Source organism: Tursiops truncatus, chromosome 21 (assembly GCF_011762595.2).
Source record: "Tursiops truncatus isolate mTurTru1 chromosome 21, mTurTru1.mat.Y, whole genome shotgun sequence".
NCBI classification, from domain to species: Eukaryota; Metazoa; Chordata; class Mammalia; order Artiodactyla; family Delphinidae; genus Tursiops; species Tursiops truncatus.
Window position 1 is genome coordinate 6,089,172 of NC_047054.1, and position 14,729 is coordinate 6,103,900.

The following is a 14,729-nucleotide window of genomic DNA, read 5'->3' on the forward strand; positions in this document are numbered from 1 at the left end:
GAGTAGGAAATGATGGTGGCAAAATACATGTTGACACAATATGATTCAGAGACTACAAGAAGCTACTTTGATAGGACAATTGTCTAGAGACAGATAGGACTTAACAACGTTTTCATGGGATGAAACAAACTCACATCTCACAGTTTGTAGGACTCACCAAAACCCCAGTTGCAGGAGCTGGTGAAGCCAGATAGATTCTGAGCTAAGTTCCACAGCAAGCAGCCAATTTCTCTTCCTCCAAAGCCCCAAACTGTCCAGCTTCTTCTTCTCTGGACAAATGCATCCCTTTGCCTGTCTGACTTTCCTTTATACCTGGATAACAGTTTATAACCCAATCTGGGCTACATTCCAGGATCCACCCTCTCAGAAGGTTACCGACCCTAATAGGTTTCAGTCTGTGAGCCACACCCTGTTCAATTTGATTGGATTTTCCAGACTAATCGGAAATTGTAATCCTCACACAGTGTTGGAGAGCAAAGATGTAAGGTCATGTCCAGGAATAGTGAGAAGATCCATTCATTCCCTTCTTCATCCGTAAACACTGTCGAGTGCATTCTCTATACTGGGAACCATTCTATGTCTACAAAATAACAGGGCATCAGACACACTGGGAATCTGTGGAAATGAAGCTGGGATTCCCTGGGAGAAATCTGGAATTAAAAATAAAATGCAAGATGAGGAACTGTGAAAACGTGAAATAATGAGGTGGCAAAATAAGATACATTGCTGGGATGCAGAACATGACTCTTAAGGCACTGGCCACATAGTACTTTGAAGAACATGTTAAGAATCTATTAACTATGCAAAGAAAAAGGGAAGACAATCTTATACTTTAGTTCTTGGTTAGTGGGGAAATCCATACAAATGTTCCTGCATAGTAAACTACTGTAAATAATTTTCCTTCCATGTCATTCGGAATCTATTTATACATTTTAGTGGAAATCTTACAGTTGTGGAGATGGCTGTTTAAGCTTAAAATTCCTGGTTCCTAAATGGAAAAATTAAACCAGGGGACATGGTGAGTATTTCATTGTATCCGAGGACATTTTGCTTGTATCATACAATGCCTGGCAATCCTATTATCTCATGTATTTCAATTCCATCTCCCATACACATTAAAGAGTATTTCACCTGAAACAAATATATTAAGGTAAATGAACTATACTTCAATTTTTTTAAAAAAAATATTTTAAACCTTCGCCATTACCCCTCAATCTCCAAGGACTCATCCTTTTCTCTTACAGTCATCAGATTATGTGTAACCTATTTCCCAAATGAAACTGATATTTTGGATGTAGATACTGTCCACCACAAGATTTAAAGTACTCTGTTACTGTCATTCACTACTTACGCCATCTTCCACCTAAAAGGAAGGGAATTGCCTTTCCTCTCAGCTCGGAAATTTACTTCTACCTTCGTGTTCTTTCCTATTCTCTCCTGCCACGTCAGAATGTATGTTATAATTTAAATTGAATTCACTTTATTTTTCACATTGGTTGATTTAAAATATTATAATAGTTTCTGTAAGGTCGGATCTTAACAAACGGCACCGCGAAACAGAGGAAAGCTTCAAGTGAGCTTTATTAGGGAGTGCTCCCGGGCGAGGTTCACTGGTCCGAGAGAAAGGGGCCAGAGAAGTCGCACCTGGGCGAGGGTTGGGCAAGATTTTATAGGGGAAGAAGGGAAAGGGGTGTGGTGAATCTGGGAGGGCACAGGGTATTCCTTATTTGGTGGTCTTTTCGGGTATCCTGGGGGACCGTTAGCCCTGCCCCTCGAAAGGCGGGAAGGCTGGGCTGGGTTCAAAGTCCCCAGGTCAGTTCCTGGAACTGGGTGGTCTGGAGAATTCGGTCTGTTACAACCTGTGAATCTGATTGTGTTCCCCTTCCTCGGGCCAGTTGGCCTTACATCCCGACATCTTTGGTGTAATGGGGCGGCGTTCTGAGCTCTGGCTACTTCATGCTCAATGGGGGCGTCAAAAGGGGAGTCGGGCGACCAGAGGTCCGAGGCTTAGGGGCGACCAGTGGGGGGTTCTGTAGGAAGCAAGGTGTAAGGACCGAGGAGCATTTGGGTTGTGGCCACCCGAGAGACTTCCTCCATGCGCCTGCGAAGGAACCTAAGAAAACAGGGAGCAAGCATGAACAAGATACAGATGAGAATTAAGGGGCCTAAGATTGGTGTTAGCCAGGTATAGAGGGTGGATCGCCACCAGTCGGGAATTGGGGAGGCGGACTGTTGGTGTTTGCGTTGGAGTTCTTCTCTTAAGCGATGGAGGGCTTTTACGTTTCGATGAGTCCTGTTTCATTGATGTAATAGCAGCATTCCTCCTGTAGGAAGAGGCAGGTACCTCCTTTGTTGGCCGTCAGGAGATCCAGGCGTCGTCGATTCTGGAGAGTGACTTGGGCTATGGAGGTGATTTGGTGCTGGAGAGAGGAGATGGAGCCGGCGGAGGCTTCAATGGCTAGCTGGAGTTTATGTTCTAAGTTGTGGGATGTTGAAACACTATGTGTTAGAGCTTCCCCCCACCCCGCCCCCGAGGCCTGCAGCGACCAGGGAGGAGGCGAGAGAGATGCCTGCGACCAGAGGAAGAAAGATAGCTCTTTTCCGTCGGGTAAAGGGCGGCGTGATTAGCGAGGAAAATTCGGCTTGGCTATACAGTGCGAGTTGTGGGACGAGAGTAACGGGGATACATGGGAAGGGGGAGGAAGAATTGATCTCTTTTGTGAGGGAACCATTGCACCACAAAAACATGCCTGGTGGTGCTTCAATTGATGTGCTTACCGTGAGGGATGAGTTGCAAAGAAACCCAGTATCAGCTAGATTTGGGCGGCTGCCGTAACAGATGGTGAGATTTTTTGAATCAAGGAATATGGGGACTTTTAACGGGGAAAAAGGTGGGTTTGGGGAGGTGTGGGAAGTAGAATTGAAGGGCTGGTCGAGTGGGACAGCAGCCAAGGGTGGCCGGCCAAGCGAGGCACATAGAAAGCAGTCGGAGATGTTACCTATTCCTGTGTGGTTGAGTATCTGTACTGCTTGATGGACGAGGGTCAACGAAGAAAAAGGATCCTCTTTGTGTTCGGGGTGAGGTAGTTGGTGTCTTAGGGCTTGTTCTGTTTCCTGGATGGCAGTGGCTTGTTCGCTCAACTGTTGGATAACTTTGGGAATCAAACTGATATATGAGCGAAAGACCCCGATAGAGCCCACGGGGTAGGCATCAGTTGCCCATCGGTAGATTTTTCCTTGTACCCCTTTTACCCATCTTGTGTCCCAGGGATCTTTGATGTTGATGAATAATTGACCCTTGCCATTTGTGGTGAGCAGGTGGGATTGTCGGAGCGAGCTCCTGGTACCTAGTTTTGCCACATGGATGTTACATGAGTGATAGGGGCACCCCCCATAGGTCTTATTCCACCATTGACAGTAGTCTCGGGTCTGATCGTAAGTGAAGCAGACAGCGGGGGTGGACCATCCCAGGGGAACACCTTCTGTGTTAGAGATGGGGATCTGGACTGTTACCAAGGCCTGGCACCCTTCTGGTTGGCAGTCTCCCGTGCCCAGGACTCGGGTGTGGGTCCGACCTTTAGCTTGCCATGTCCCGTGGACATGGAAGCACCATAGGGACATCTGGTGAGTCCTGGGTGGCAGGAGGAGCAGCAGGAGGAGAGACAGGGTGACGGACAAGCCGTAGTCTTGTAGACTCCGGTCTGGAGTGGGAAGGATGGTTTGCCATCAATACCCATGACCGAGATCTGGGAAGGAGAAACTGGCCCGGAATAAGTAGGCAGGACCGAATAGGTAGGGCCGTCCAAGTCTCTGGAGTTGGGGCCATTTTAAGGCGGGAAACATGGTGCCAGGAGGGGTGTCCCAAGAGTTTAGCGGCCGTGGGAGTGGTGAGGATCACCGTATGTGGGCCTGTCCACCGTGGCTTGAGAGATTGAGGGTGTAATTCTTTGAGGAGGATGCTATCGCCAGGTTGTAGAGGGAGAGAGGAAGTTTCAGAGACAGTCACTGTCGATAGATGACGGTCAGCGTGTTCGCGGAGAAGACGGCGAAGCAGGGAGAGGTAGGGAAGGTAGGAGGCTAGGGGTGGACTCTGGGTTGGTAGGTCGTGAAGGAGGAAAGGGCAGCCGTAAAGTAGTTCAAATGGACTGAGGCCAGTAGGAGTCCGAGGTGAGGCTCGGATTCGGGTAAGGGCTAGAGGAAGCAGGTCGGGCCATGAGACACGGACCTCAAGGGACAGTTTGGTGAGGTGGTCTTTTAAGATCCCATTGGCGCGTTCAACCTTACCAGATGATTGGAGATGGTAGGGGATGTGGAGTTTCCAGGTGATCTGGAGAGCCTCTGATACCTGTTGAACCACCTGAGAGACAAAGGCGGGTCCGTTTTCCTACTGAATGGAGACCGGCAGACCAAATCGGGGGATGATGTGTTGAAACAGGATGGTGGCGACTGTGTCTGACGTTTCTCGATCCTCGATCCAACCTGAAAAGGTGTCAATGAGAGTGAGCAGATATCGGAAGCGTTTGCAGCGGGGCATATGGGTAAAGTCGATCTGCCAGTCTTCACCAGGCCTATGTCCACGCATCTGGTGTGTAGGAATTCGGGGCCGTAGGCCTCCTTGTGGGGAGACGGATGCACAGGTTTGGCAGGCCATGTGAGTCTTTGAGATGGCCTCTCTAAGTCCTGGCAGATGAAAGAGGGGGTCCAAAAAAAGGAACATTGCTTTTGGACCAATGTGTAAGGATTTATGGTTGTCTGATAGGAGGCTGGCTGCTTGGGCCAGAGGTAGGGCAATTTTGTTGTCTATAAAAATCCATCCTTTGTTGTCTTTGTGTCCCCCTTTGGATAGTAAGGCAGTTCCTCGTGCGGGGTATATGTGGGTTGGGTAGGACTAGTAAAAAATAGGAGTGAGCTGGAGGATCCCCTTTTGTAAGCTCTCGGGCCACGGAATCGGCCTTCGAGTTACCTTGTGCTATTGGGTTGGATGGGAGTTGATGACCCCTGCAATGGATAATTGCTACTTCTTTAGGAAGCTGGAGGGCCTCCAGGAGTTTTGCAATGAGGGAAGCGTTGACCACTGGGGATCCCTTAGTGGTCAGAAATCCGCGTTCCCTCCATAGTGCTGAGTGGCTGTGTGCAATGACAAAGGCATATTTAGAGTCTGTGTAGATGTTAACCCTTTGGTCTTTGGAAAGGTTAAGGGCTCGTGTAAGTGCGATTAGTTCAGCCTTTTGGGAGGTCGTTCCTTCTGGGAGGCTGTTAGCCTCGATAATAGTTGAGATAGTTACCACCGCGTAGGCTGCCCGTCGGCGCCCGTCAGGACCGAGTATCGAACTACCGTCCACAAAGAGAGTGCGGTCCGGATTTGAAAGAGGGGTGTCAGAGAGTCCCTCTCTTGGTTTGAAGGCTTCTATGACATGAGGGCAGGAATGGGATGGAAAACCACCGGTGCCAGAGATAGGCAAGAGGGAGGCCGGGTTTAGGCCAGGGGAGAGGTCGAGGGAGATAGCAGGGTTTTCAATGAACAGTAGGTGGAACTCCTGGATGCGGGAGGGGCCCAGGAGGGAGAGAGACTTGTGGCCTAGGAGGTTGACCAGCCGGTGGGAGGAAAACACGGTTAGTGGGTGGGCCAGGGTCAGTTTGAGTGTTTGGTCAGTTCGGCTGCCGCTGCTAGGGCCCAAAGGCATGGCTGCCATCCCCGAATGGTTGGGTCTAGCTGTTTGGAGAGGTAAGCCACGGGGCGGTAGGAAGGCCCTACAGGCTGGGCAAGGAGCCCAGTGGCTATTCCGGCCCGTTCATCCACAAAAAGGTGAAAAGGTCAGTTTGGGTTGGGCAGAGAAAGGGGAGGAGAAGATATCAGAGCGTTACGGAGGGTGAGAAAGGCCTGTCGAACGGCGGAAGGAGAGGTGAGGGGTCATTGAGGGGTTTCTTTAGCGGCTAGATATAAGGGTTTAGTGAGGAGAGCAAAGTTAGGGATCCAGTGTCGGAAAAATCCTATAAGGCCCAAAAAGGAGAGAATTTGTTCCGCTGTTTCCGAAGGCTGGAGTTCATGGATAATACAGGTGCGATCGGCTGTTAGACCTTTTGTGGTAGGGGTAAGGTGGAGCCCCAGGTAGGTTACAGAAGATACAGATAACTGAGCCTTGGCTGGGGAGACCCGATAACCACGAGAGCCAAGGTAATTGAGGAGACCTGCAGTGTGTTGTCTTGAGAGGCTGAGAGATGGGCTACGAAGGAGGAGGTCATCTACATATTGAAGGAGTGTGCTGGGGGTAAGGGAGCAGGAAGTGAGGTCCCATGCCAGCGCCTGACCGAAGAGGTGAGGACTGTCGCGGAAGCCCTGGGGAAGAACTGTCCAGGTGAGCTGACTGGAAGTATGAGTATCCGGATCCGTCCAGGTAAAGGCGAAGAGGAAATAGGAGTCGGGATGTAGGGGGATAGTGAAAAAGGCATCTTTGAGATCCAGAACCGTAAAGTGGGTTGTGGATGGGGGGATATGGGAGAGCAAGGGGTATGGGTTTGGTACTACTGGGTGGAGAGGAATTATGGCCTCATTGATTAGTCGGAGGTCCTGGACCAGGCGATAATCCCCAGAGGCCTTGCGGGCAGACAGGATGGGGGTGTTGCAGAGAGAGTCAGTGGGGATAAGGAGTCCCTGGTTTAGGAGTCTGGTGATAATAGGTTGTAGGCCCCTAAGGTGAGTCTCAGAGATGGGAAATTGGGGCCTTGATGGAAATTTGGAGGGGTCCTTTAGGTGGATGAGGGCGGGGAAATGGTGTGTTGCTATTATGGGCTTAGAAGTATCCCAGACTTGGGGATTGATTGGGTTCGGTGTGATTGGAAGAGGGGGATAGGAGGGGGAGGGTTCTAGAGACAGGCCGAGGAGAGGAAGCAGGAGTTGGGAGAAGGGGACCTTAGGGTCAAGTTTAACCAGCTGGAGGGAGGCCCCTAAGTGGAAAAGGACATCTCGGCCTAGCAAGGGAACTGGGCAGGATGGTATGACTAAGAAGGAATGAGTAAAAGGAAGTCCTTCAATATGACATGGGAGTGGACCGGTCTGGAGCGGCAAGGATGGTTTGCCATCAATACCCATGACCGAGATCTGGGAAGGAGAAACTGGCCCGGAATAAGTAGGCAGGACCCAATAGGTAGCCCCCGGGGTCCACCAGAAATGAGATGGACTTACCCGCTACCTGTAGCGTTACCCTGGGCTCGGCGAGGGTGATGGGGGTCTTCGAGTCTGGGCGCCGTCAGTCGTCAGCCAATCCCAGCAGTTCAAGTGGGTCGGCCTGCCCCCCGTGTGGAGACGCTGAGGGAGGGCCAGTCGTAGGGCAGTCACTCTTCCAGTGGCCCATTAGCCCGCAGCTGGGACAGGGCTTAGAAGGAGGTCGGGGATTGGGACATTGGCGAGCCCAGTGGCCTTCTTTTCCGCATTTGAAGCAGGCCCCTGGCGGGGTTGCCTTTTGCGGACCCCGTGGATGCTGTGATCCATGGGAGATGGCCGGCCTTAGGGCGGCTACAAGAGCTTGGGTTTGGAGGGCCACCTTCTGGTGCATCCGAGCCTGTCGGCTGGATTCTGCCAAATCCTCACGGCCATTATAGACTTTAAAGGCCATCTTTACCAGATCTCGAATAGGGGTTTGAGGGCCGTCTTCTGCCCGTTTTAATTTCTTTTGGATGTCCGAGGCTGATTGGGTGATGAAATGGGTGGCCAGGACCGCTGCCCCTGCCGGGGTGTCGGGATCCAGCCAGGTGTAGAGAGTTAAGGCCTCTGTAAGGCGATTGAGAAAGATAGCTAGATTTTCATTAGGTTCTTGGGCTATCTCTTTTAGTTTTTTCAAAATTGACTGCCTTATGAGCGGCAGCCTGCATGCCAGCCAGGAGGCATTGGATCATGAGGTCACGTTTACGGCGGCCATCTTGGCCATCCTGAGAAGTCCAGCCTGGATCGGTGCCAGGTACGGCAGTCGCTCTGACAGGCATGGAGTTGTCGGGAAGGTGAACCTGATCTGCATGGTTTCGGGCAGCAGTTTGAATTCTTTCCCTCTCGTCAGGGGTCAGAGTAGAAGATAGGATCACAAAGATATCGTGCCAGGTCAGATCGTAAGCTTGAGAGAGATAGCGAAATTCTTTGATGTAGCGGGAAGAGTCGGCAGAAAAGGAGCCTAATCGCTTTTCTATCAGAGAGATCTTGGAGAGAAAAGGGAACATGAACTCTAACTAATCCTTCCGCTCCTGCTACCTCCCTCAGAGGGCAGAAAAGATTTGAATCTTGGGAGTCGTGAGAGCCTGTATGTTCACTAATTGGCGAAGCAAGGGGCGTGGGAGGAGAAACCGTTGAGGGAGGCGGGGGAGCGGTTGGAGGGGCCGGAGCGGGTTCGGGAGGAGGAGAGACCTTTTCAGGGTAGGGTGGAGGTTGGAGAGGAGCTCTGGAGCGGGGAGAGGCGAGAGATTCGGGTGGGTCGGCTAGTGGAGAGGGGTCATCGTCAAAGGAAATTAGGGCTTGAATGTAGGAGATGTCTGTTTGGCAAGAAGGATCTGGGAAGTGGAACAATCGACGCCGAGGGAAGGGCGGGAGCGCAAATACCAGAAGGCCTGAACATAGGGGACCTCAGACCATTTGCCCGTCCTGCAGCAGTAATTATCTAGATCACGGAGGATGTTAAAATCGAAAGTCCCTTCAGGAGGCCATTTGGATTGACTGTCTAGAGGATATTGTGGCCAGGCCACAGTGGAATAGAAAAGAAGCCGTCGGCGACGGAGATCTTGGGAGAAGCTGAGGGCTGTAAAATTGGCTAGGAGGCACCCCAGGGGCATCTTAGAATCTGGTTTCGATTGTGAGGTTCCCATGACCCCAGTCTGTCCCTGAGTGAATGGAGAGGGAGAGAGGCGTCCCTGGTCTCAGTCTCCAATTCACGGCAGGTCGGAGGGCGGTCAGGCGGTTGGGACGTCTCCACAGTTGCCGGAGGCCCGGAGAGAGGACGGAGGAGTCCCTGACGCGGCCGCGATTAAGGACAGGGAGTCCGGTGGGCAGGGACTCTGAGGGTCGGAGGGAACAAGGGAGGGGACTTACCCCGTTTTCTGCCGGATCGGGTGGATGAGTAGAGGTTCCCTGGTTGTCTCCTGGGGGAGGGGAGGAGCGGCCTGCGCGGGTTGTAACCCGCGGGGCTTGGTACCCCTCCCGGGTTTTGGCACCGGGATCTTAACAAACGGCACCGCGAAACGGGCGAGGTTCACTGGCCCGAGAGAAAGGGGTCAGAGAAGTCGCACCCGGGCGAGGGTTGGGCAAGATTTTATAGGGGAAGACGGGAAAGGGGTGTGGTGAATCTGGGAGGGCGCAGGGTATTCCTTATTTGGTGATCTTTTCGGGTATCGTGGGGGACGTTAGTCCCGCCCCTCGAAAGGCGGGAAGGCTGGGCTGGGTTCAAAGTCCCCAGGTCAGTTTCCGGAACTGGGTGGTCCGGAATGTCTCCAGGGCAGTTCCTGGAACTGGGTGGTCCGGAGAATTTCGGTCTGATGCAACCTGTGAATCTGATTGTGTTCCCCTGCCTCGGGCCAATTGGCCTTACAGTTTCAGGTGTACAACATAGTGACTTAATTATTTTAAACATTATACTTCATGACATATATACTTCATTTAAAGTTATAATGAAATATTTCCCGTGTGGTACAATTTATTTTTGTAGCTATGTTTTTTTTATTTTTATACATAGTAGTTAGTATCCCTTAATCTCATGTTTTTAATTTCCTCTCCCCCTTCCCTCTCCCCTTTGGTAAACACTAGTTTGTTCTCTATATCTGTGAGTCTGTCTCTGGTTTCTTATTTCATTTTGTTTTTCAGATTTCACATACAAGAGATAACGTACAGTATTTGTCTTTTTTTGTTTGTCGTATTTTTCTAATCATAAGACCCTCCAAGTCCATCCATGTTGTCACAAATGGCAAAATTTCATTCTTTTTATGGTAGGGTAATATTCCTTTGTATATATACAACACTTGTTATTTATCCATTCATCTGCTGATGGACACGCAAGTTGTTTCCATATCTTAGCTATTGTAAATAATGCAGCTGTGAACATTGGGGTGTATATATCTTTTCAAAATAGTGTTTTCGTTTTCTTGAGATGTATACCCGGGAATGGAATTGTTGGATCATATAGTAGTTCTATTTTTTAGTTCTTTTAGGAACCTCCATACTCTTTTCCATAGTACTAGGCCAATTTGTATTCCCACCAACAGTGTCCTAGGATTCCCTTTGCTCCGTATCCTGGACAACCTTTTCTGGCTGAAGAATTTTTTATGAGGGCATTCAGACAGGTGTGAGGTCATAGCTCACTGTGGGTTTGATATGCATGTCTCTAATGATTAACGATGTTGAGCATCTTTTCATGTGCGTGTGGCCATGTGAATTTCTTCTTTGTGAAAATAGCTGTTCAGGTCCTGTGCCCACTTTTCGGTTGGGCTGTTCGTTTTTTTGATACTGAGTTGTATGAGCTGTAAAACAACATGTACACCTTATTTTAAACCACTCCCTCTCTTTGAACCCTCGTCTTACCATTTAAATATGCTGTGGTATCACTCAACCTTAAATTTGAATTTAAAAAAAAAAAGGTAAAATTTTGAAGTCCTTTTATTCCCAATAGCTGCCCTCTCACTTTTAAAATCCAATTTGAGGGCAGAGTCCATCAATTTACATTTCTCCTCACCTCAAACAATCTTATTTTTTGTCTCCATTAATTCATGGATATTATTCTTTTATTTAAAAAAAAGTAAGTTTTTTCCAAAAAAATAATAAAGAAAATGGTCAGAAGAACGTAGGGGCAAGACGGGAATAAAGATGCAGACCTATTAGAGAATGGACTTGAGGATACGGGGAGGGGGAAGGGTAAGCTGGGACAAAGTGAGAGAGTGGCATGGACATATATACACTACCAAACGTAAAATAGATGGCTAGTGGGAAGCAGCCACATAGCACAGGGAGATCAGCTCCGTGTTTTGTGACCACCTAGAAGGGTGGGATAGGGAGGGTGGGAGGGAGGGAGATGCAAGAGGGAGGGGATATGGGGATATATGTATATGTATAACTAATTCACTTTGTTATAAAGCAGAAACTGACACACCATTGTAAAACAATTATACTCCAATAAAGATGTTAAAAAAAAAGTAAGTTTTTTACAACATAAAAATACAAACAGAATGAACCAACTTGTATAAACTGAATTTTGTTCCCCTCCCCCAAGTTCATATGTTGAAGCTCTAACATTTAATTCATCAGAACGTGAATGTATATGGACACAGAGTTAAAACTGTGATGAGATTAAGGTGAGCCCTTTAGGGTGGGTCCCTAATCCAATCAGACCTGTGCTCAAGAAGCAAAGTGAGAGACTGCAGAACTGTGTACCTCAAGGGCAAAGAGCAGCTGGTTGAAGGCGCGATGTGTATCTATTGATCAGTGGACCTGTGAGGGCCTGAGATGCTATATTTTTAATAAGTCTTAGGTTCCCCCCAAGCTTCTCTTTCTTCTCAGTTACATGAGCTTTGATCAGTAAAAATAAACGTTAAGATGATCTTCAAGGCTTAGAGATAAAAACCACGTACAGCATGTCTTATACGGTAGAACTTTATTAAAATTGAAAGAAAATTTGAAAACAAAGCTTTATAGTAACATTTAATGAAACATAAGAAGCAGAGCCGTGGGAGTGTCCCCACCGTGATTTACAGTGAAAGACTCCACAGAGTCCACGAGTCTCATCTCAGGACAGGGCACTGCTGACCTTCTGCAAAGCACAGCGTTGGGCCCTTTAGCCAGGTTCCAAAAGTTCAGACATTTGCACCAAATGCAGATTACTACCACAGCTTCCTATTTACACAATAGTTAAAAGTTACTCCTGGAATTTGCCTCAGGTACTTAAAATAGATTCAGACTGACAAACGACTTGCCATTCCAGCGTGATAAGCACCGTTTGACAGATGGCTCTAGTTCCATCAGGAGAAGGTGCAGTGCGTGCACGTGTGTGTCCCTGGGGCTTGTCTGGGTTTCCAGCACCGTTCGCCCAGCAGGGGTGCGGAATCGCTGCTTCTCCAGGAACAGCTGGTCTTTGTGACTCCCCCTCGTCAGGTGCACAGTCACCTCCAGGGCACCTGGGGAGTCCTACATGGAGGGAATGGAAAGTGATTGCGGCAGCCAGATAAGACCAGAAGAATCTGTCAGCTGAGCTCAGCCCACTTGCCAATCTGGCATCATGAGCTAAGCAGGTGGTGGTTGTATTAAACCATTAAGTTTTGGGGGATGGGGTCTTACAGAGTCAACTGATAAACTTTTAAATGACCCAGAAAATGGCTCAGCATATATGGAAAACAGAACAAGGTAAATTCCTAATTAAATATCCTGGCTTTCTCCCCTGCACACACGTCTGCCTGGTATAAGCACACCACAGGCCACATAAAACTACCTTCCCCAGCATTATGTTCATAGAAACCTCTCTTGTAGCACATAACGGAAACCCTGCCATTTCGACGTAAAGGCATCCCCCATTTCAGGTGCACCAGGCCCGCGCCCGACACACACGCCCGCTGTGCACACATCGTTCCGTCTCGGCTTCAACATGCACGTCTCTCCCAAATATTCTTATGCACAGTAATTACCATTTGTAAATACAGCACCAGGTCATTTCTTTATTTTCAGGAAATTATACAATAGAACTCACAGAGTTAAAGTAGTTGCCCTATTTCATTCTCCGGGCCCCTGTCCTCCGGGCCCTCATCGGCCCTTGCAGCATTTCTTTCTTCCACCGAAACAGGAACTGGCGGGTGTCCGGTGTATCGCGCAATAACATGGGCCCCATTCTGGAAGCATTAAGAGATTTTCTGTCTGGCCTGGACATAGGCTGTGGAGAGGAAAATATACGTCAGCTGCTCAGTAGGGAAGAATGTTCCCTGTGAAGGCTGGGCCACGTATGTGCCCTGAGCGGCCGGCCAGGTGGCCCCTTCTGCAGGTGGCTCTCTCGGAACCCGTGTTCCCTTCTGCCTCTGCTGCCCGTGCATCCTGGCTGGCAGGACAGGCTTGACTCCAAAAAGGCCAGATACTGAAGTGTCTGCCCCGAACGCGGATGCTGAGCGCCCCGGCCTGGGTCCACCTTGCTCGAGGGGCACAGGGGGATCTGCAACCTCGGGCCGTCTGATGAGAAGCTCAGCACGCTGTGCACTGCACGCCCCCGGACACGAAAGCGCGGGGACGTGTGGCCAGAGGCGCTGGGCAGAAGAAGCAGCGGGGTCAGGGGCCCTCGCCCCTGCATCCGGGGGCTCAGGAAGGGCTGGCATGGTGGGGAGTCAGAGGACACAAGGGATGAAAAAGGGCAGAAATAAGAGGCAGCAACCACCCCCTAAATGTCTGGGCTGCTTCACCTCACTGGTCCTCAGCAGAGCCTCTGGGCCCCTCCGGGCTCTGCAGGGGACACGACTGAGTGTTAGGACGCCCACCTGAAGGCACATTGCCAGGAGGCGTGGGGCCGGGGAGGACGCTGGTGTCTGCTCGGTCCAGCTTCCTCCCACACCCGGCCTCGCTCCGGGCGCGGCAGACAGCCCAGGAGCCCCAGGGACGCCCTCCGACCTGGGGCTTCTCCCCAAGGCCCGCTCCAGCTCCAACCACGTCTGCTGTCCCGAGAGCACGGCAGGGACACTCAGTTCACTCTCTCCCTGCCGCCCGTCGTTCCCGGGAAACGACCCTCCCTCTCAGTCTGTGGAGATGCTGAGGGGCGGTGTGCCAGGCAGTTAAGAAAGCGATGAGCGTTTCCCCCGAGACATTCTCTTTGGCTGACGTCCAGATTTATTTCTTGTTTCTAGACCCTGACCCACTCCCCAGTACAGCTTGGTCCCTATTCCCTGGGCATGAGACCCCCATGGCCCCCGTAAGCCTGGCTCCAGGGCTTACCTGAGGCAGACTGAGCGAAGGGGGTGCAGGAGGCCAGCAGCAGAAAGCAGAGGCGCCTCGCGGAGGGTCCTGGGTGGTGAGGAAGAAAGAGGGGGAGCCGGCGGCCGAGGTCCATGAGCTACTGGGGCCGGAGCAGCCTCTGTTTGCAGGTCTCCAGGCGCTTGCGCAAGAGGCACGTGGTCCAGAAACGTGATGATCCTAATTATATCAGAAGGATCCCTGTCTGTCCATGAGACGCATGCCAACGGAGCTGCCCCACTCCTGCGCCATGTCCCACACTGGGTGGGACAGGTGGGCAGAGTCTCCCTCCCTGCTCCAAGGCTGGATGCTCGACACACCCACCTGACTGCAGAGGTGTTCCAGACTGGACCCCTAACCTAGGTCTCAGCAAACTGGACAGCACATTCCCTGGGTCACAATGATTACTGGGCATGGGCTGCGGTGGAGACATCCATTACCGTGAAGTCCGTTGTGTTTGTTCAGTTGGTGGAGAAGGAAAAGCTCTTTTTCTCTGCAAGGATACAAATAAAACCAATGTCACCCAGGATTTTAGCTGCCATCTCGCTACTGTAAGGAAGTGGGTCTGAGAATAAATCAGACCCTGGTGAAAATACACTAGGTTCCTGGTGACACTGGGTCTGCACTGGATCCAGAGACCCTGGAGCCTGGCCTTCCTACTCTGGATCTTTCAGACAGCAGCCCTTGTTTGGTTAATCCAATCTGAACCAAGTTTCCGGTTGTTTGCAACTGCAGGCGTGTTGGCTGGCACAGTGCGTGATCTGGGGCTCCAAGCCAGGGCGCC

General features: G+C 50.5%; 1 protein-coding gene across 1 annotated transcript; it reads right to left on the reverse strand.

Annotated features, from left to right (window-relative positions):
• Positions 1-2,216: 2,216 nt before the first annotated feature.
• LOC141277524 (endogenous retrovirus group FC1 Env polyprotein-like) lies at positions 2,217-14,487 on the reverse strand. Its single transcript, XM_073798740.1, has 6 exons — positions 14,469-14,487; positions 13,928-13,996; positions 9,071-9,233; positions 4,346-4,479; positions 3,000-3,347; positions 2,217-2,476 (listed from the first exon to the last, which is right to left on the reverse strand). Exons 1-6 carry the CDS (start codon positions 14,485-14,487, stop codon positions 2,277-2,279), a joined length of 933 nt encoding a protein of 310 aa, XP_073654841.1. The 3' UTR covers positions 2,217-2,276.
• Between the last annotated feature and the right edge of the window lie 242 nt (positions 14,488-14,729).